Raw genomic sequence first — 23436 nt, forward strand, 5'->3', positions numbered from 1 at the left:
CTGATTTTTACAGTTTGTTAATGTGTTGTGCTGTTACACCACTGTCCCAGGTTTTGGTAGGGTTGAGCTCTCACAAACATGTTTAACTCCACCATATTCTTTATGTGCCTGTCCCAAGACAGGAGCCTGTAATACAGTATTTGTTGTTGGTTCATGTCTGCCATATTTGTTTTTTGTAAATTGTTTTGTTATAAATTAGGCTGTTAGTTTTCTCATTTGAATTGTTTCACATTGTTCATGTGGAGGCCTTATATAAGCTGACTATTCGGTATGGGTTTTCCTAATTGTTGATAGCTGTAAGGTGGCCTATAATTGCTTATTACCACTTCATTTTAACTCTGGTGGATAATTGTCTCATTGGCAATCATGCCACATCTCCTCATTTTTATATCTAGATAACAAACCTAAATGTGAATGTTATTCTCATGTTCCAATTGTGGTTCATTATTTACAATGTCTATTTTTTCCTTTTTAGTTTGCTTCAGAAGTGTACTCTACTTAGTTATCTTGTCTTCTGAGTTGCCCTATTGTTTGTATTACATTAAATTCTTAATTGCAATAAAATATAAAAAATGCTCCCTTCTGCTCTGATCCAAGTATATAATTTCCTTTATTCTTTCCAATTGTCTGTAGGAAACACAAAATTACTTTTAAAAAGGTCATGCATTTTATATTTATCTACATGTGTGTGTAAAACATGGATGTCCAACCTTAAAAGAAATTTAAATATTGCTTTTTTTGCACTAGTCTTTTTGATTTGCTTATTCCAGTGGCCATAGAGACATCTTATTCTGCCTTGTTCTTTATCTCAATTTAATGATACTTTTAATTCTTTCAAAATATGAACTATTTGCTTTTTCTAACTGTTCCTACCTTTTACATTATTTGGTCTCTGGTGGAGAGTTGTCTCTTTGGCAATCATACAACATCTTCATATTTTCATATTAACAGGATTTTTTACAAACATACAAAATGTTGCCATTAATTCCAAAGAATATGATACATATACGTCACCAGTGTCTTTAAATAAAATATAAAAGTCATTTCAATGTACATATAACTCTGTTCTTTAATTCAATTTAATTTCTTTGTTTTGCCAATGCAGCAATTTTTTTTCTGTGATGAATACAAGATAGACTTACTGTTTTCCTGGCTTGTAATGGTAGGCAATTGACTTTTGCCAGATAGTCTGTTTTTAGTCTGCATGGTTAGTTGTGAATTTAATCTATTTGTTCTGGTTACTAATGAGGAACCACTGCCTGGAACCTAGAAAGAAAAATATAGCTTTTTAATAGTGTTTAACATACAAAAAATATAATTCACCATCCAATATTTTCCGCAAGTGTTGTTTAAACCCAACATTTGTTTAAGCTTGCCTCTTTGTCAAAAATATACTAAACAAATAATTTGTTCACTTACTTCAATTTCTCAAATTTCTAAATTGCAACTGGATTTCATATGCCTGTCCCAAGTGAGGAGCCTGTTATTCATTGGTTGACGTTTGTTGCTGTTTATCATATTTGTTTTTCTTTTATTGTTTTTTAAATAAATCAGGTTGTTAGTGTTCTCATTTGAATTGTTTTACATTTGTCATTTCAGGGCCTCTTATAGAATGTTATGCAGTATGGATTTTCCTCATGGTTGAAGGACTTATGGTGATCTATAGTTGTTAACTTCTATGTCATTTGGTTTCTGGTGGAAAGTTGTCTCATTCTTCTTATTTTTATATCAATGAAATGATAACAATATCAAATCAAGAAGTTCACATCATCTGTTACTTTATAATTGACCAGTAACTTACTTCTGCCTCATCTGGTTCTGGTATATCCACTTCCTCTTCCTCTTCCATTCCGTGGTCTGTTGAAATATTCTGCGTGTTAATATGGTCCTCTATCAAATCTGGTTGCATGTTACATGTGACATTGACCTCTGGACTACTCTGTGGCGAAGGCTGTTGATGGGATACAGCACTTCCAACATTGTCCTGTAAATATATCATTCATAACTTGCATAAATTAACATATGATCTGAGTTTCATAACATTTTTGCTTACAAATAATTCTAACCTGTGATGACTACTTTCCTTGAACATAACAGTTGGTACTTCTTATCAAACATATATGAACAATGTTGTAAGGATTTATGCCTTAAAAATATGCTATCTTAATAAAAAAAAATCAAAATCTTATCACATCCAGTTCTAATAAAATCCAATTTCTTCAGTCCTTTTATTTGCTTGGGAAATATGGGAAACATTATAAATTGTGAAAAAAAATATCAAATGTAAATGCAATTCCCTGTGCAATATTCATCTTCAGCCAGGAGAAATGTAATCCTGGAAATCCAATGAAAAAAGGGCTAAAGAAAGATTACTTTGTAGTTACTATTAATTTTAAATGTATTTGTATTTTTGTAAAACTATTTCAATATGAATATAAGTAAGTTCTTAGGACATATTAAAATAAGATTTTCCAGCGTTTGAATCAGTGGTTTTTATTAATGTTACAGCAAAGCATACCTGAGATCTACGTCTCTCTCCAGCAGCTTGAAGTGGCGTGACAGTCAGACATTCTTCCATCTTATTATTGCCTTCTTCTTTTTCTTGGTCCTATAAATAATCAGTTACAGTATTAAAATGCTTATTGTTGAATTCCTTCCTTGTTACATCCTTGGCTTTCAAATACTGTAAATTCAGAAATTATTGCGATGTTTTTATTATTGCGAAAAATGCGACAGGGTTATAATCGCAATAATTTAAACTCGCATTTTGAAATTTTTTATATGAATTAAACAGGATTTTTCTCAATATCGCAAAAAATAAAATCGCATTTTAGTCTAAAATAAAATGCTCCGCAGGGCGCAGCTTGATACGACCGCAGAGGTCGAACCCTGAACAGTTGGGGCAAGTATGGACACAACATTCAAGCTTGATACAGCTCTGAATTTGGATTGTGATTAAATATTTGACACAGCATAGGTTTCTGACACAGAATGAATGTGGTCTAAGAACTTAAAATTTTAAATTGGACATTCACCTATTATGGTCAAATATCCAAAATCTAAATACATGGTTAGATTCAGCATATCAAAGAACCCCAAGAATTCAATTTTTGATGAAATCAAACAAAGTTTAATTTTGGACCCTTTTGACCTCAATGTGGACAAAGTTGATAATGGGGCCCAAAAATCAAAAATCTAAATACATGGTTAGATTCAGCATATCAAAGAACCCCATATATTCAATTTTTGTTGAAATCAAACAAAGTTTAATTTTGGACCCCGATTTGGACCAACTTGAAAACTGGGCCCATAATCAAAAATCTAAATACATGTTTAGATTCAGCATATCAAAGAACCCTAAATATTCTATTTTTGTTAAAATCAAACTAAGTTTAATTTTGGACCCTTTGGACCTTAATGTAGACCAATTTGAAAACGGAACCAAAAATTAAGAATCTAAATACACGGTTAGATTCGGCATATCAAAGAACCCCAATAATTCAATTTTGGATGAAATCAAACAAAGTTAAATTTTGGACCCTTTGGACCTCAATGTGGACCAATTTAAAAACGGGGCCCAAAATCCAAAAACTTAATACACGGTTAGATTGAGCATATTAAAGAACCCCAAGAATTCAAGAATAAAACCCCATTGAAATTGATCAAGAAATAAGCAATTTATACGAAGTATCTTCTTTTGCACAATACTGTGCAATTGAATATTTCTTGCTATTGCCCAATACTGTACAATTGACAATTTCTTGCTATTGCGCAATATTGTGCTATTGGATATTTCTTGCTATTGCGCAATACTGTGCAATTGAAGATTTCTTGCTATTGCGCAATACTGTGCAATTGAAGATTTCTTGCTATTGTGCAATGCTGTGCAATTGAAAATTTCTTGCTATTGCACAATACATATTATATAATAATTTACACATCCTGTTTGGTGTGTATCTCCTACCATATCATTATTATTTGCTTTTAAATATAAATCAGAAATAACCAACTTAAAATGGAAAATTTTAAAAGAAAAAAAAAATGAAAAAAAGAAAAAAAAAAATCCCCCCCCCAAATTTTTTGAACCCCCTTATGATTCATCACCCCCAAACTCAATCCCAGCCTTCCCTTTGTGGTATGGTACCTTGCAGTACAATTTCAGAGAGATCCATACACTTGAACACAAGTTATTGTCTGGAAACTAGAAAAATGCTTATTTTTGGCCCCTTTTTGGCCCCCAATTCCTAAACGTTTCGGGCAATTACCCCCAAACTCAATTCCAGCTTTCCCTTTGTGATATGGAACCTTGTAGTACAATTTCAGAAATATCCAAACACTTACACACAAGTTATTGTCATGAAACTAGAAAAATGCTTGTTTTTTGCCCCTTTTTTGGCCCCTAATTCCTAAACTTTGAGGCAATTACCCCCAAAATCAATTACAGCCTTCCCTTTGTGATATGGAACCTTGTGGTACAATGTCAGAGAGATCCATACACTTACACACAAGTTATTGTCTGGAAGTTACAATAAAATGCTTCGCTGGGCGCAGCTTGATACGACCGCAGAGGTCGAACCCTGAACAGTTGGGGCAAGTATGGACACAACATTCAAGCTTGATACAGCTCTGAATTTGGATTGTGATTAAATATTTGACACAGCATAGGTTTCTGACACAGAAAGAATGTGGTCTAAGAACTTCAATTTTTTTAATTTACCTATTATGGTCCAATGTCCAAAATCAAAATACATGGTTAGATTCAGCATATCAAAGAACCCCATATATTCAATTTTTGTTGAAATCAAACAAAGTTTAATTTTGGACCCCAACTTGGACAAACTTGAAAACTGGTCCCATAATCAAAAATCTAAACACATGTTTAGATTCAGCATATCAAAGTACCCCAAGAATTCAATTTTTGTTAAAATCAAACTAAGTTTAATTTTGGACCCTTTGGACCTTAATGTAGACCAATTTAAAAAACGGGACCCAAAATTAAAAATCTAAAAACACGGTTAGATTTGGCATATTAAAGAACCCCAATAATTCAATTTTTGATGAAATCAAACAAAGTTTAATTTTGGACCCTTTTGACCTCAATATGAACCAATTTGATAGCAGGCCCATAAAATAAAAAATCTAAATACATGGTAAGATTCAGCATATCAAAGAACCCCATATATTCAATTTTTGTTGAAATCAAACAAAGTTTAATTTTGGACCCCAATTTGGACCAACTTGAAAACTGGGCCAAAAATCTAAAATCTAAATACATGTTTAGATTCAGCATATCAAAGAACCCCATGTATCCAATTTTTGTTGAAATCAAACAAAGTTTAATTTTGGACCCCAACTTGGACCAACTTGAAAACTGGTCCCATAATCAAAAATCTAAACACATGTTTAGATTCAGCATATCAAAGAACCCCAAAAATTCAATTTTTGTTAAAATCAAACTAAGTTTAATTTTGGACCCTTTGGACCTTAATGTAGACCAATTTAAAAAACGGGACCCAAAATTAAAAATCTAAATACACGGTTAGATTTGGAATATCAAAGAACCCCAATAATTCAATTTTTGATGAAATCAAACAAAGTTTAATTTTGGACCCTTTTGACCTCAATATGAACCAATTTGATAGCGGGCCCACAAATAAAAAATCTAAATACATGGTAAGATTCAGCATATCAAAGAACCCCATATATTCAATTTTTGTTGAAATCAAACAAAGTTTAATTTTGGACCCCAATTTGGACCAACTTGAAAACTGGGCCCATAATCAAAAATCTAAACACATGTTTAGATTCAGCATATCAAAGAACCCCAAGAATTCAATTTTTGTTAAAATCAAACTCAGTTTAATTTTGGACCCTTTGGACCTTAATGTAGACCAATTTAAAAACGGGACCCAAAATTAAAAATCTAAATACACGGTTAGATTTGGCATATCAAAGAACCCCAATAATTCAATTTTTGATGAAATCAAACAAAGTTTAATTTTGGACCCTTTTGACCTCAATATGAACCAATTTGATAGCGGGTCCACAAATAAAAAATCTAAATACATGGTTAGATTCAGCATATCAAAGAACCCCAAGAATTCAATTTTTGATGAAATCAAACAAAGTTTAATTTTGGACCCTTTTGACCTCAATGTGGACAAAGTTGATAACGGGGCCCAAAAATCAAAAATCTAAATACATGGTTAGATTCAGCATATCAAAGAACCCCATATATTCAATTTTTGTTGAAATCAAACAAAGTTTAAATACTGGACCCCAACTTGGACCAACTTGAAAACTGGGCCCATAATCAAAAATCTAAACACATGTTTAGATTCAGCATATCAAAGAACCCCAAGAATTCAATTTTTGTTAAAATCAAACTCAGTTTAATTTTGGACCCTTTGGACCTTAATGTAGACCAATTTAAAAACGGGACCCAAAATTAAAAATCTAAATACACGGTTAGATTTGGCATATCAAAGAACCCCAATAATTCAATTTTTGATGAAATCAAACAAAGTTTAATTTTGGACCCTTTTGACCTCAATATGAACCAATTTGATAGCGGGTCCACAAATAAAAAATCTAAATACATGGTTAGATTCAGCATATCAAAGAACCCCAAGAATTCAATTTTTGATGAAATCAAACAAAGTTTAATTTTGGACCCTTTTGACCTCAATGTGGACAAAGTTGATAACGGGGCCCAAAAATCAAAAATCTAAATACATGGTTAGATTCAGCATATCAAAGAACCCCATATATTCAATTTTTGTTGAAATCAAAAAAAGTTTAATTTTGGACCCCGATTTGGACCAACTTGAAAACTGGGCCCATAATCAAAAATCTATATACATGTTTAGATTCAGAATATCAAAGTACCCTAAAAATTCAATTTTTGTTAAAATCAAACTAAGTTTAATTTTGGACCCTTTGGACCTTAATGTAGACCAATTTGAAAACGGAACCAAAAATTAAGAATCTAAATACACGGTTAGATTCGGCATATCAAAGAAGCCCAATAATTCAATTTTTGATGAAATCAAACAAAGTTAAATTTTGGACCCTTTGGACCTCAATGTGGACCAATTTAAAAACGGGGCCCAAAATCCAAAAACTTAATACACGGTTAGACTCAGCATATTAAAGAACCCCAAGAATTGAAGAATAAAACCCCATTGAAATTGATCAAGAAATAAGCAATTTATACGAAGTATCTTCTTTTGCACAATACTGTGCAATTGAATATTTCTTGCTATTGTGCAATACTGTACAATTGACAATTTCTTGCTATTGCGCAATATTGTGCTATTGGATATTTCTTGCTATTGCGCAATACTGTGCAATTGAAGATTTCTTGCTATTGCGCAATACTGTGCAATTGAAGATTTCTTGCAATTGTGCAATACTGTGCAATTGAAAATTTCTTGCTATTGCACAATACTTATTATATAATAATTTACACATCCTGTTTGGTGTGTATCTCCTACCATATCATTATTATTTGCTTTTAAATATTAATCAGAAATAACCAACTTAAAATGGAAAATTTTAAAAGAAAAAAAAAAGGAAAAAAAGAAGAAAAAAAAATCCCCCCCCCCAAATATTTTGAACCCCCTTATGATTCATCACCCCCAAACTCAATCCCAGCCTTCCCTTTGTGGTATGGTACCTTGCAGTACAATTTCAGAGAGATCCATACACTTGAACACAAGTTATTGTCTGGAAACTAGAAAAATGCTTATTTTTGGCCCCTTTTTGGCCCCCAATTCCTAAACGTTTCGGGCAATTACCCCCAAACTCAATTCCAGCTTTCCCTTTGTGATATGGAACCTTGTAGTACAATTTCAGAAATATCCAAACACTTACACACAAGTTATTGTCATGAAACTAGAAAAATGCTTGTTTTTTGCCCCTTTTTTGGCCCCTAATTCCTAAACTTTGAGGCAATTACCCCCAAAATCAATTACAGCCTTCCCTTTGTGATATGGAACCTTGTGGTACAATGTCAGAGAGATCCATACACTTACACACAAGTTATTGTCTGGAAGTTACAAAAATGCTTATTGTTGGCCCCTTTTTGGCCCCTAATTCCTTAACTGTTGGTACCATAACCCCTAAAATCAATCCCCACCTTCCTTTTATGGTATTGAACCTTATGGTAAAATTTCATGGAGATCCATTCACTTAAACTAAAGTTAGAGTGCGAAAACCAATGTGTCTTCGGACGACGCCAGATGACGACGACGACGACGACGACGACGACGACGACGCCAACGTCATACCAATATACGACCAAAAAATTTTCAATTTTTGCGGTCTTATAAAAATGTTTATTTTTGGGCCCTAATTCCTTAACTGTTGGTACCATAACCCCCAAAATCAATCCCAACCTTCCTTTCGTGGTATTGAACCTTATGGTAAAATTTTATGGAGATCCATTCACTTAAACTAAAGTTAGAGTGCCAAAACCAATGTGTCTTCGGACGACGCCAGATGACGCCGGACGACGACGACGACGCCAACGTCATACCAATATACGACCAAAAAATTTTTTATTTTTGCGGTCGTATAATGACAAAGTCGCAATATAAAATGCACACAATAATTTCTGAATTTACAGTATTTGGCTTTGAGCATTCCTGATGAAGGTCAATCCAGAAAGCACCTTAGAAAGTGCTTTTTAAATTTTTTCCAGTATTTCTTGGTTGAAAATGTGGGTCTTTGCTTAAGCCATTTTATCAAGAAACACTGAGCAGGATCATTATAAAAATAAATGGGGAATGTGTCCATGGCACTCAAGATGAGTCCCCGCTTGCCTACAACATTATAAAGGGCCCTTTATAGCTAACTGTTTGGTGTGAGCCAAGGCTCTGTGTTGTAGGTTGTACTTTGACCTATAATGGTTTACTTTTACAAATTGTGACTTGGAAGGAGAGTTGTCTCATTGGCACTCATACCACATCTTCTTATATCTAATAACTCAAGAACGGTAAAAGTGACGCTACCAAAATTCTAACTTGATCTGTGTTTTGAGGTAATAAACATTGTGTATAAGATTCATTACGTTTAGTTGAGGCAAACTAAAATTAGAGAACAGAAACTAAAAATTCAGCAATTTTTCCATTTGTAAAGGGGCATAACTCTAGAATGGTAAAAGTGACGCCACCAAAATTCAAACTCGATCTGTGTTTTATGGTAGTAAGCATTGTGTATAAGTTTCTAACAATTGTTTGAGGCAAACTAAAGTAAGAGAACGGAAACCAATTTCGGGACGTACGTATGTACGGACGGACATACAGATAGTCAAAAGTAAAACTTAATGCCCTCTCTGCTACGGTGGGAGCATAAATATTGATAACAAATATAAAAGAATTTGTAAATTTTGCTCTTTAAATTCAATTGAAGACGAAATTCATTTTCATGTGGAATGTCCAGCATCAACGACTATATTATGTTAGATTCTGCTTTAAAATAAGAATTAATTTTAAAAATCTAGAATACAGAAAACAGAAAACAGATTTATTTTGCTTCCTTCATGTGAACATGAAGAAATATGCAACACTGTTGCTTTATTCTGTTATAAATGTTTTACAATTAGAAAACTACTTCTCCAGATATTATTATTGTTCCTTTACTTGTGTCTATTTATGCATATTTACAATCATTTTATATAACATGCACTTTATGAGATCATGATAGGCTAAATACACACAGATTTCATATTCATATTGGTATTCATATAGTGGGTATGTCAAGATTTTGTTTAGCAACCTGGAAAATAGTGTGTCTTCACTGGGTCTGGTTCAAGTATTATATATATATTGCTTAATGTAAGTTCATTACCTCTCAATGAACAAAGTGACTGTTTTTTTCTTCAATTCTGTCATATATTTTGATAGAATAAATTAGCAACAACTGATATGTTGGTGAAAAGTTAGAGGTGGAAAAATTTTATCAAAATGCAAAGGTGAGGCTAAAAAATTAGAATTAGTCAAGATACTCTAAACACACATACTTTTATATTTGACCTTATCTCCTATCTTACATAACTATTATCCTAGGATAAGGAAAAGCATTTCTTCTATTGACATTTTAAGATTTCTCTTTTTGTTACAAAATGTCAATCAACATCTATCTCATGTCCTTTGTTTTTCAACTATCTGCTGGTATATATCTACTTTCATCACATAAAAAAATAAATGGGGAATGTGTCAATGGGACTCAGATGATGCCCCCGCTTGCATATAACGTTATAAAGGGACAAAACTCAAGAACTGTAAAAGTGACGCTACCCAAATCTGTACTTGATCTGAGTTTTGTGGTAGGAAGCATTGTTTCGAAGTTTCATAACATTTATTTGAGGCAAACTTAAGTTAGAGAACGGAAACGAAAAATTCAGCAATTTTTCCATTTGTAAAGGGGCATAACTCTAGAACGGTAAAAGTGATGCCACCAAAATTCGAACTTTGTCTGTGTTTTGTGGTAATTAGCATTGTGCATAAGTTTCATAAGATTTGGTTGAGGCAAACTAAACTAAGAGAACAGAAAGGAATATTTTAGCAATTTTTCCATTTGTAAAGGGGCATAACTCTAGAATGGTTAAAGTGACGCCACCAAAATTCAAACTCAATTTTTTTTTTTTTTTTGTGCTAATAAGCATTGTGTATAAGTTTCATAACATTTGAGTGAGGCAAACTAAAGTTAGAGAACGGAAACCAATTTTGGGACGTACGGACGGACGTACTTACAGACAGACAAGGGTAAAACTTAATGCCCCCTCCGCTACAACGGGGGCATAATTAGAGAGATTAAAATCCAAATGGGTGAAATTTGCCATAAAACTAAGGATACAATCCTCATTCAATTTCTTATATAATCATGATGAAACTTAAACAGAATTTTAAAAGTGAAATCAATTTGATTTTGAACAATTTGAATAATAGATACCTTACCACACAGTCACCACTGTAGTTCAGGTGAGTCACAGATAATTGCAATTTCAATAACTTTTATAACACCATCCATTGTAAGGTAATGATGGTGTTAATGTTGTACCTACCTGATCACCTTCTTCTTTCATTTCTTTCTTACAAGTACCATCCCCTTTGTGCTTCTTGTTGGCATAGAAATCAGGTCCATGGACAGTCTTTACATGTTTCCTCAAAGAACTTGGGTCTGTGTAACGTTTTGTACAACCTATTGCTTTACAGACATATGGTTTCTGAAATACATAAAATTACATAACTGACCAAGGTTTCAAAGAAATATAAGTCAACCATACACTTCCAAGTAAATCAAGGTACTATCAAATAGTCTCTGGAAAAGGTAATTTTTTGCAACACTTTAATATGATTAAGTCACACCAAGATACGCGGGTTATTCTGTGTGCACCACATTTTTGATGTTATTTCTTCATAGACAGAAAAAATATTACAGTCATTCCTTAAATATCAGGAAAATCACTAAATTCTTTGCCCTTGTGTTAGTATTGTTCTCATATCAAGAATAAAGTTCATGTTCAAGGAAACAATTGTGTGAACAGTTTAAACCAATTATAATTTGATGTCCAAGTGTTTAAGCAGTATATTCAACTCATTGAGAGAAAAAAAACATAAATTACTTTTTTATTGAGTTAGGAGTGTCAATGAATGCTATACTACCCCTTAATACTTACAGCATTAGAATGAGTCCTGTTCTGATGTTTGGCTCTGTCTGATGCATTACTAAATGCTTTAGTACACCCAGGAAATTCACACATGTAAGGTTTTTCACCAGTATGGGACCGAAGATGAGTCTTTAGATTTTCTAGCCTTGAGTATGCTTTAGAACACCCTTCAAACTACAAAATAAAATAAATCTAATCAAATTTCAACAACACTTTCTATGTCTATTGGTTCAAAATAGTATCTACATCTGGCTTCCATGTCTTTCATAATGTATAAAAAACTTTTACATATGAACATGAATTAATCGTTTTCATTCAAATGAATTGTTAATCATGCCTCTTGAGTCATTTCCTCTGTATAAAAACAATCATAATAATAATTAGTGTCATATTTCTCCTTCTGTATCGGTTAGGTGATTGTTTTTTTTTTTTTTTTGGTTTAATAGAAACTTTGTGGGAAAAAATCATCTATTCTTCATGTTTGTGTTTTATAAAACATTTGGCAAAGAAAACCTGATTTTAACTATGTACTGTCTTTTAAGATTGACAGGTCTACTTACAGTACATTTATGTGGTTTTTCTCCAGTATGTCTCCTCATATGAACAACTAACATGTACTGAGCTTTAAATGGCTTCTCCTCACGGTTACATTCTTTCCACCGACAGACAAAGGATTTCTTGTTGGCTTGAATGTGGTCTATGTTGATATGCTACAAAAAATAGGAGCATCATAAAATACAGTCCAATGAAACATTGAATTGTCAACAATGAAACATTATATGTCAATTCTGATAGGATATTTTTGTTTCCATATTACATGATTGGTGTTAAGAGTGTTCTACAGGTGTTTGTAATCATTTCTGGTAAAAAAAAATTAAATCTTGCTTATTTTTTTTTAAAACAGCATTTGAATGACAACAACAGAATTGTCTTTTTACGTATTGATCAATAATTTGATGACTGTAATTTTGACTTTACTTCCAATCAAACTAGGGTTAACTGTTTTTGTATACATGAATAATATCTGCTGGAAATAACACAGTATTGATACCATGGACTGATTTTTTCCAACTCTCAAACTGCCCTGAAAATAAACTCATCATAGATACCAGGAATGAAATTTTGTATTTGCGCCAGACGAGTATTTTGTCTACAAAAGACTCATCAGTGACGCTCGAATCAAAAAAAGTTAAAAAGGCCAAATAAAGTACAACGTTGATGAGCATTGAGGTTTAAAAATTCCTAAAAGTTTTGCCAAATACAGCTAAGGTAATCTATTCCTGAGGTAGAAAAGCCTTAGTTTTTCAAAAATGTAAAGTTTTGTAAACAGTTAATTTATAATTATGACCATATCAATGATAATTCATGTCAACACAGAAGTGCTGACTACTAGGCTGGTGATACCCTTGAGGAATAAAAACTCCACCAGCAGGAAATTTATTTGTTATTCCATTCCATCACAATTTTCCTATTACTCAGAAACATTGTTTTTATTTTTAACTAGGACTCTGTTTCGTTTTAACCAGAAACAGTAAAGAAATTTACATATATATCATGACATGGTGACATTATACATTTAAGTAAATATTTTTAAATATACCTTAACAAGATCATCCTGACAATCAAACTCTGATGAACAATTTTCCCAATGACAATTTGTTTCTATAAAATCAGGTTCCCCTTCCTGAGGTATGTGATCTGGTTTCCTGTCCATTTTTTCATCATCATCGAAATCGTCTAGTCCTACATGTTCAATGATATAGAATAAATAATATATATTTTTTTTAAATATTTATAATAACAAGTTTCCTGTCCATTTTTTCATCATCATCGAAATCGTCTAGTCCTGCATGTTCAATGATTAAGAATAAATAATATTTTTTATTTTTTTTTTTTAATATTTGTTATAACAATTTTCGTGCTACATCATACTGTGTTATACTTAATAAATACTATTTCCATTGTATAATACTTCTTCAATAGGCACAGTTATATGTAGTCAATGAAATTGTCTACAATGTGTGTTACCAAATTTTGTTTAAATGTCTGCTTAACAAGATGATTTTGTGGTTTCAGTGATTAATACAAAATTATTTTTCATCTGAACATCCTCTGTTGTCGTATTTATTTGTATGTAATTCTTGTGTTTTAGTGCATACTCATGGCAATTTCAACATTATTCTGCAAATTTACATGCTGGGTCTAAATCAGTTCTGTTAATAAATGAATTATATATTATTATAAACACTATGAATGAAATAACAGATCTTAAGACATATTTCAAAACTCTAGGTACTTTATGCATATGATTTCACCACGTGACCTGTGCCCTTTTGATTGAATTACTTCCCTTAGTTGTAAATTGAAAATATGAATTACATCAAATTTACGGATAATCCAGTCTTTTTCTGTCTTGGATCTAAAACTAACATGTCTCTGAAAACTTCCTTTATATTTACCAAAACATTGTGTAATTCTAAGGGAAAATGCTGAAATTTTGACTATTTATGAAATGGATAAGATGAAATCATCATGTTTTTTAAAAGAATTTGGCTGAAAACTTAAGAAAGCAGGTAAGATAAACGATGTTTTAACTGAAAATTCAACCTGCAAAGTGTTTCTCTATATGTGAACAAATCATGAACTACCTCTTCTTGCACCTTTATTTCTATTATTTTTTTTTTTTTTATTTTTTTTTTTTTAATTTCATACAGCAATTCTACAGTCACGCTTCTGATTTCAAACTGAAAAGGCAGAAAGTTTCAAAGTAGACAATATTCATTTGTACATGAGCAGAAGACAAAAACCATGTAGAATTCACCTATATCCATGCAAATTGTTGATTCAACTTAGGAATTGGCATATTTGCATTTTTATTTAAGGGGCATGTATATTCCTATTGCAAAGGCTGTCATCATGATAAGGCAATATGGCTGCTATGCAAAGTACCCTAAATTTTGCCATATGAGCTGTAGGGAAAAGGTTTTACTGACATAAATTTTAATTTAATAAATAATTAAAGTGTATTATCACAGATTCAGCTTTTCAGACATCCAAAGTGGGAAATTGAATTGCATACTAAATATTCAAAGTTCTAAAGCATATGTGGCAACTTTTCAAATCTCAATAAGTGGGAAATATCCCTCAGACAGAAAAGTTTTAAAGAGAGAGAGAGAGAAATTTTATATTTGTTAAACAAAAAAGTTCTACTGGTAACTTTAGGACAGAATGAGAAACATGGGTAACACTATATGCCCCAGCCACTGAGTCTAGAAATAAGTGACCCTTACTAACCTTTACTACAATTTTCAAAAGAAATAAATTATATATTGTAAATCATATCAAAATTCTTGTTAAGCCTAAAACACAAATCGCTTTATAAAACTTTACTTAGAATAACAAAAACTTACGAGAACCATCATTTTCTTTTTTGACCTTTGACCTTTTAATCTCTATTGTCTGGTCAACAGTACTACTAACTACACTACTTCCTGCATCTTTTGTTGTCGTGGAGATTTGTGGCTGCAAACAGAATTCAGATTTTTCAATCAGAGTTATCTTTCTTATTACAGAAATAAATTTTTACAAAATTTTAAACTGATAGGAGAATAAGAAACACCTAACAAGTTAACAATTATATATCCATGTTTAATTTAAACAATAGACTACTTTAAGGGATAGAAAAGAATGTTATCATTCTTTGTGCAATTCCTCTCTCTAAATAATAAATCTTGCTTTTGAATTACTGTATTCTGTCATAAATTTTACACTGCATAGTTCTACAATTATTACCATTGCATAGATACTTTTCATAAGGTCTTAATTTATTAGAATAAAAGTTGTGTACAGTCAATGTTTTCTTTATAATTTAATACAAATGGTAGGACAGCATTGCAGAAAATGAGCAGGAATTCTTTGGTTCAGTAAAGTTTTTCAACAAACTAAAGAGACCTAATTTAGTTTCCTTTTACATTCTGAAATCTTCAGGTCTTTTGCATTATTCTACCACTGGAATCTTTCAAAATATATCTAATTGGTGAAATTAACACTTTAATAGAAACTCTTGTTGAAAATTTTACAGTCTCCACATCCACTATCTGTATTTCTGTGGTATGGTTCTAGTTAATAATTAAACCATGGCTGGTACAAACTAGTGATGTCAAATATGACCACACAAGTATCATAATAATTCAACATAGTCATCAATGAGCTACACAAATTAACATTTCCTATCAAGAACAAAAATTGTATGTTTTAACATGGTATGTGAGAGTCTTTGCCATGCTCCATTTAGTGTAAAATGTTACAAAAACATTAACTACCATCAGTTAAAGTTCCAGTAAATAGTATGCCATAAATAATTTCACAACCACTAGCTTTACAGAACAAAGTCATTACTTACCGAAAGTTCTGGTTTTGTTGGCATTTGATGCATCATAGGTTGTGAGGTAGGTGGCATCATTGGTGCTTGTGGCATTTTACTGTTGTGGCCCATCATGGGTGGATGCATCATGGGATACATGAATGGCGATCCTGGTATACTACCAGGTTGTCGTAGATATTGGTTATGTGGATTGTGTGGATTATGTGGGTTGTGTGGGTTATGTGGATGTTGCTGATGTGCTGGACTGGCAGTTCCCAGGGATGCTGAAAAAATGTACAAATACATGTTATACAATTCTAAATAACTTTAATTTTCTTCTTTCATTACATCTAATGCAAAATCAATCATTTGATATTGACTGTCAGTCATAATTTAGATTCATACATTTTACTGTAAGAATTAATAATGTACAGAGCAAAGCAAGTTCCAAAGTAACATTCAGTACAGTAAACTGGATTCATGTTATGTAATTAAATTTTTACAGTGATTGTGGATAATCCACTAGGTGCTAGTACATAAGGTGTGCAGAGAAGTATTGTCAACAGACTAATGTACCATTTATACCAGCGTTCCCCACTTGTTCTAACATCCCATAAATTTTCATTAATGAACTTAAAATATTCCTTTTAACCTGCCGTGGTGATTACCTAGAATGGCCCAGAATCAATCTATTTTTTAACTATTAGATCATCTATACCAATGCAAAATGTACAAACACTGTCTGAAGTCTCTTCTGAGCAAAAGGCAGTCAGGTACAACCAAGTTTTATTGTTAAAGTTTAGTCATTTAAAAGCTGTGAATTACTGAAAAAAAGAACCTTATCTGAGAAAATTTCAAATGCACTATATGCAGTTATTTCAGCAACCATTTTTGAATAAGTTCCAGTTATTCATATGAGCAACAGATGGAAATGAAATGAAGTGATTTTATCCTCATGTTTTGGTTTATTTGAGGGATTTTGTTTTTGTTTTTATATAATGAAATATGATCTCGTTTATTGGTCTGTGAATGAAGCAAAACAAAAAAGAAGTATTCAATTATTGAAAAGTCAAGTTTTCCAAAGTAAACTATGTGCTAGAATTTGATGACTCATGAATTCTACTACTCAGAAACCAATGGTTTTACAATTCTATGTTTCTACATCTAAATCAAACAAAGAATGCAAGGAACTGTCAGAAAGATTTTGATAAATGATCAATTTACACTGGGAAATATGTAAATTACATAAACACCAATCTTTGTAAAAACTACCAGACAACTTCTGATGGAAAGCTGATACAAGCCAGCTGATAAGGCTATCTGATATAGGTATATACCAACATGTGGTATGGTATAAAAACTGGGATCAATGAAAATATAGGGCACCTCATTTCTACATAAGCAGAAATTATCTAATCTTAAGAATAAAACTTTTGTAGTCCCTCTGCTAAATTTAGATTTTACCATTCCATCCTGTTCATTATGATATATAGCCACTCTAGATAGTTTACAAACTTTGAAAGGAAAGATTTACTGAGCATTTCAAAATTTGAATATTGACTATTTGATAAATATGGTATCCAACAGGATAAAGATGTAGAATCTGTTTTTCTCTAATGATTTAAATGGATTTGTCTGTAAATTAAGAGACAAATTTAAACAAAGTGTGATTTATCAAAACTGGTCAGAACTGGTTTAAATGCATAAAAAACTAGAGAAAGTATACAAGTTGAAAAACCAAAAATATATAAATGATGTTCTTGTTGTTCAAGACCTTCACCCAGCTCTCATTATAAAGGATAGGAAGATTGGCATATTGATTATCAAGGTTTTTTTTCTTCCCATTTTTGTCTAATGTTCATTTACATGAATATATATCTTTTGCCTTCCAATGAAACATTGACCATGTGTATAAACAATAATTCAGACCAAAAACCACATTTTACAATTTGCTCCACATAATGTTTTTTTTAATTGCCAGCTGATAATGCCATCATCTTGGGATGTAGCATTTTCTTGGCATCCAAATCATCAAAAAGCAATTAGATCTTTGAACTGAATGATAGCTTCTGTTATCTAACTCTTAACACTGCATGAAAATAGAATCACTAAAACAGGCTAATTGACTGTGTATGCAAGTCAAGTTTTGTTTCTGTATTTTTTTTTTTAAAGAATAACATCTAAGATTCAAAATGTCATTATGTTCAATCTAAATACAGTGCTCAAAATTTAAGCAACACATTATCACTTAGCAATTCTCCTTTTATATTAAGGAATCATCAAGATAAAACAGATCTTCGAACCTGTACTGAATTAATTTTATTTTTCAAATTAAAAGAAAAAATGTTTCAGGTTATCCTTATATGTGTGAAAGATATACATAACATTCAGTATTTTTTTTCAAATTTCAATTTATGTATTCAGTGTTCTTCCCAGAAATGTTTTAAGGCGCAAAATTTCAAGGGCACGTATCTCTTTTTTAGAGTGGACTATTGTGACCTGAAGCAAACAGTCATAAATCATGATATGAAATAAAGCACAGTATTAATAAACATGATAAAGAATAAGAATATATATATATATATATGAAATAAATTCATTTTAAACACAAAAAGTATTTATATCACAGTCAATTAAATAAGTCAAAATTTATATATAGTTAATGAAAGAATCCTCCTGTTCTGGGCCTTACAGTGCTGAACAGCTTCAGAAATATTTATTTCTATACTCTCTGTTGCTGTTATCACTTGCTGAAACTTTAGCTTGCCTTGGATTAGGAGAAGCTCTGCTGATACTGATGGTGTATTCTCTTTTTCACTAGAAGTCATTGGTCTGAAAAAACTTTTAATTCGATCATCTGCCTTTTGCTTAACCCCTTTCTTATTTGCGGAGAACATGTTGATTCAGCATTAAAATTGATTATGTTTAATATTTGGTATACAACTTTTTAAAACAAAAAGATTGTAATGAACAGCTGACCAGTTTCTGTAGTTTGACATTACGCTTTCCTGTGTATAATATTGTCAAAACGTTTCTTCTTAGTTGAAAAAATCAAATTTGATATACACACGGATACAGTACAGAAAGGAGCAAACAATGCATTAAATGTTATAAGAGAAATAAAAGGCCTAGGAAAAATCTCAAGAACAAAAGTTCTGCAGATACATAACAGCATGGTGAGATCTATCATTGAATATGCATGCCCAGTTTGGCAGATAACATCAATGGAAAATATGAAAAAACTGGAAGCAATACAAAGAAAAGGATTATCAGTTTGCCTCAGATTATCAGGAACAGCAGGTAGAGAAGCAATGGAAGTAGAGGCAAATATGCAACCAATCGACCTCCGAATGGAAGAAATCTCAGTCCGGGAAATAGCAAAAATCCAATCCAAAAATATAGCCGAACCAATTAAACAACAGCTGGAGGAGTATCTTACCAACAATGATACATATGAACGCCAAGAATCTCCATTTGGTAAGGCTATTAATCAGGCTATGGATATGCTAAAAACAACAAAAGTAGACATAAAACTGATAGAACCAGAGTTTACCTACAAGGCAGGAGTAGACTTTATGCTGATGAGAGCGCCAAGCTACTGGAGCCGATTAGGAAGCTCGAAAAACAGAACTGCAGAACAAACTGCCCAAAGCAAACAAGTAGTACAAGAACTGATAGGAGAAAGCTCAGAGTCAACAGCTATCACATTTACAGATGGCTCCTGTCAGGGAAATCCAGGACCATGTAGAGCAAGAGCAGTTATTTATACTGAGAACCACCAAGGAACTAGCCTAAAAAGACCAGTAGCTAGCAGAGGCTCAATAATCTTAGCGGAACTCGTAGCTATCCTTATGGTCCTAGAACACTGCATTTACACACTTAGAGAACAGTTCACTGAAATAAAGATTCTATCAGATAGCCAGACAGCGGTTGTTATCTTGACTCTCAACTGGAAGTCATCGAACTACAACGACACTATCACAGACATCAAAGAAAGCATTGGGACCCTCCTGAGAGGCGGCATACAAACTACCCTATCTTGGATCCCAGGCCATGCTAATATAGCTGAGAATGAGATAGCGGACCAGTTAGCAAAAGATGCAGCACAGGAGGCCTCAAATCTAAATGACCAGTACAACGTCATAACAATGTCTGATGTGAAAAGTGCAGTCAAGATGTCAACAAAATTAAAATGGCAAAATAGATGGACTAGAAGTGAAACTACATGAATTAGTTCCTATTGTAGGTAAGACCCATCCACTTGATTATCCGAACCCAACTATAGGGAGAATCATGTCGGAATTTAGAACCGGCTACAATAGGCTAAATAAATATTGCCATCAGATAGGCCAATCCGTCACGCCATACTGTGAATGTGGTGAAGAGGAAAACACTGAACACTACCTACTAGACTGTCCGATATACCACCGGGAAAGAGAAGAAATGGAAAGACAGCTGGAGATTCAAAACATCAAAATAGATCTTCAAACCCTGTTAACACCAGCAAGTAAGGAGACATAAGAAAGAACAGCAGATATAACTGGAGAATATGTAAAAAGTTCTGGGCGATTTTAAGATTCATTTATCCCTGAAAACCCCCAATCCTGCGCCTAACAAATTAACCAATAAGTACCGTGTGAATTTACTAACGGAGAAATTAAGTACCAGGATGAAAAAATCCAGCACAAAGAGAACAGTTGTGTCATAATATTGACCTTAGGATCAGGATTAGGATTTTGGCAGGTAGATATAAACGAAACTTGAAAAATTCGTCCAAGCTAACACCAGTGAAAATATTTACTAGTGACATTATACAGATGCTACAGAGATTCCGTACCCGTGTTGATTGTCACATATTTCCCGATGGACGAATTAACGATCGATGTTCAAAAATTATTTTATTTCTAAAATGTGACAGTTGAGAGACGAATTTTACTTGCAAGCAACAATTTTTCATTTTCTAATAAAATAAATCACTCCTCCTTATCTTTAATAAAAGTTTATTTTACTTTTTTGACATACAAATACTCTCATTCATAAATTTCATCATAAATTTCTTTAGTAATGTGTATTCAAATTTATCACATGTATTCATCATGTTCATTGGTCGTGTTTAAATAGATTCTTCTTCTCGACCAATGAAAAAAAATCGTTACTTATATGGTCAAGTGATTGCACGACGATGCGTATAGGTTACAATAAACCATTAGATTTTATGGGCGCAGCCATTTTATGAAGATAACATGGTATTCAGAATTAAGAGTATGGCAAATCCTGATTGGTCGATATGTGCACCCGTTATTTTTTATTATTAGAGACTTTGTGCACTCTGCATTATACCAAAGGCAAAATAATATATTTTCCTGAGCCCTAACGGAACTGAGTTGTCTTTTCAACGCTAGGATGAGTCACGTTTTTTAAGTGCAAAATTGATAGGCAAGGGAGATAAGTACAAATTACGTTAAGAAAAGCAAAGGGAACCTATATTTTTTGGACCAAAAAATACTGTCTGAATAATTTTTCTTTAATTCTAGCAAGGTTTCGTTTAAAAAATTAACTTTCTAAAGTCTGTATCTTGAAAAAGGCTATCATTGTCGCCTATGGGAAAATTAATTGTTTATTGCAATCTAAATACAATGTATTTGCGATCTATTTCTTCAATTTTTGCACTGAAGTTTTTAAAAACTTTCATTTTCTACCAAAAATATCTATCTTCTTGATGATCATTTACGCTATAACCTGATTACATGGTCTGATAAGGCTGGCACAGGTAAAGCAGAGACTTTTGCTAATTACCAGTTATTGCGTAACATTGACCGACCTCTCAGCGGTGTGAAAATTAACACACTGAGGGATCAAGTATTAAGGGACAGCGGCCAATTAAGGCGCTGCGGGATCAACAAAAATATTTTGAAGGCGCTGCTGGACAGCAGCGTCATATCCGCCTGGGGAGAACACTGGTATTTATGACCTTCTGTTTTAATATATTCAGTGTATCAGAAATTTCTACAGCCTAACTTAAGCCCAGTGTATATCAATCTTTTATAAATTACAATAATTTAACACTGTATAACATTGTTGCTGGGACTAAAACAGTAAGTTTATGTATTGGTCCCAGGTAGTGGACACTTTGTTTTTGGTAAGAAACTGTCGGAACTCCCCAACGCTAACCTAACATTACAAAGATGATCATGACTTGACCTTTACTAAGTGACTTTGACATGTAGGAATCTTAAACCCATCTTTCTATTTGAAATTTTTGGTCTACAGTTATTAAATGTGTGTGATCAAAGACAACCCGAGAAATTACATAAGTAAAAATTCTGTTGATTGACAGATCTGATAATAAACATTATCATAAATCATAATCCTTGTCATATATTATTACATTACCATACTTTCACCTATACCTGACTATTATGTGAGGGCTCTTACAACATAGAAATTCAACCATTTTTGTTATTACTATGTTCAAACTTACAATGGTAACTTTAAGTTTCAGTATTTTTCTTTTATAGGGGTTTTAGAAGTCTCGTCTTTTAGCAGTATTTATGGGATTGGTGTTTATTTTTTATGACAATAGCCACAAATTTAATATTGAACTCTAACTGATTTCCATATTTGTAGTCTATAAAGACATTCATATCTTATGATTTATACATAAATATATATTTTTAATTCTTCCGAAAAAGGATAGGTAACTCTGCTTTGTAGTGACAACCCGTGAATAACAACAATAATTTTGCTTTAATATCCTATACTCATAGTTTTAAATTTCTAAATTCTATTGTCAGTTTATTTTTACAAAGTTGTGTTTAACCTATAAAATTCTTACAAAATATAAAAATTTACACAAATTTTTATTGATATGACTTTTTTTCAAAAGAATGATAAAACATACAAAGACAAGTGTAAATAAAATGCTCTGCTGGGCGAAGCTTGATATGACCGCAGAGGTCGAACCTTGAACATTTGGTGCAAGTATGGACACTACATTCAAGCTTGATACAGCTCTGAATTTGGATTGTGATTAAATATTTGACACAGCATAGGTTTCTGACACAGATTGAATGTGGTCAAAGAACTGAAAAATTGGAAATTGGAATACATGTTTAGATTCAGCATTTCAAAGAACCCCTCGAAATCAATTTATGTTAAAATCAAACTTAGTTTCAATTTGGACCCTTTGGACCTCAATGTGAACCAATTTGAAAACCTTTGAAAACCAGTCCCAAAATCAAAAATTTAAATACATGGTTAGATTCAGCATATCAAAGTTCCCCAAGCATTCAATTGTTTTTTTTTAAAACAAGGAAAGATTAATTTTGGATCCTTTGGACCTTAATGTGAACCAATTTGAAAATGGGCCAGATGGACGGACTGACGGACAGACAGAGGT

The 23436-nt window shown here is 32.5% G+C and overlaps 1 protein-coding gene across 12 annotated transcripts in view; it reads right to left on the reverse strand.

Moving 5' to 3' along the window:
* The window catches only part of LOC127728273 (transcriptional activator GLI3-like), a 140615-nt gene that overhangs the window by 9383 nt on the left and 107796 nt on the right, over positions 1-23436 (reverse strand). For all 12 annotated transcript variants that reach the window (XM_052235561.1, XM_052235558.1, XM_052235560.1 and 9 more), the window contains 9 exons: positions 16077-16321; positions 15085-15196; positions 13275-13417; positions 12235-12384; positions 11684-11848; positions 11069-11230; positions 2519-2608; positions 1802-1984; positions 1143-1266 (listed from right to left, as the gene is read on the reverse strand). In XM_052235561.1, the coding sequence (XP_052091521.1) occupies positions 1143-1266; positions 1802-1984; positions 2519-2608; positions 11069-11230; positions 11684-11848; positions 12235-12384; positions 13275-13417; positions 15085-15196; positions 16077-16321 (1374 nt within the window). The remainder of the gene's footprint in view (positions 1-1142; positions 1267-1801; positions 1985-2518; positions 2609-11068; positions 11231-11683; positions 11849-12234; positions 12385-13274; positions 13418-15084; positions 15197-16076; positions 16322-23436) is intronic.

The sequence above is a fragment of the Mytilus californianus genome, unplaced genomic scaffold (genome assembly GCF_021869535.1).
Source record: "Mytilus californianus isolate M0D057914Y unplaced genomic scaffold, xbMytCali1.0.p SCAF_2, whole genome shotgun sequence".
Lineage (NCBI taxonomy): Eukaryota > Metazoa > Mollusca > Bivalvia > Mytilida > Mytilidae > Mytilus > Mytilus californianus.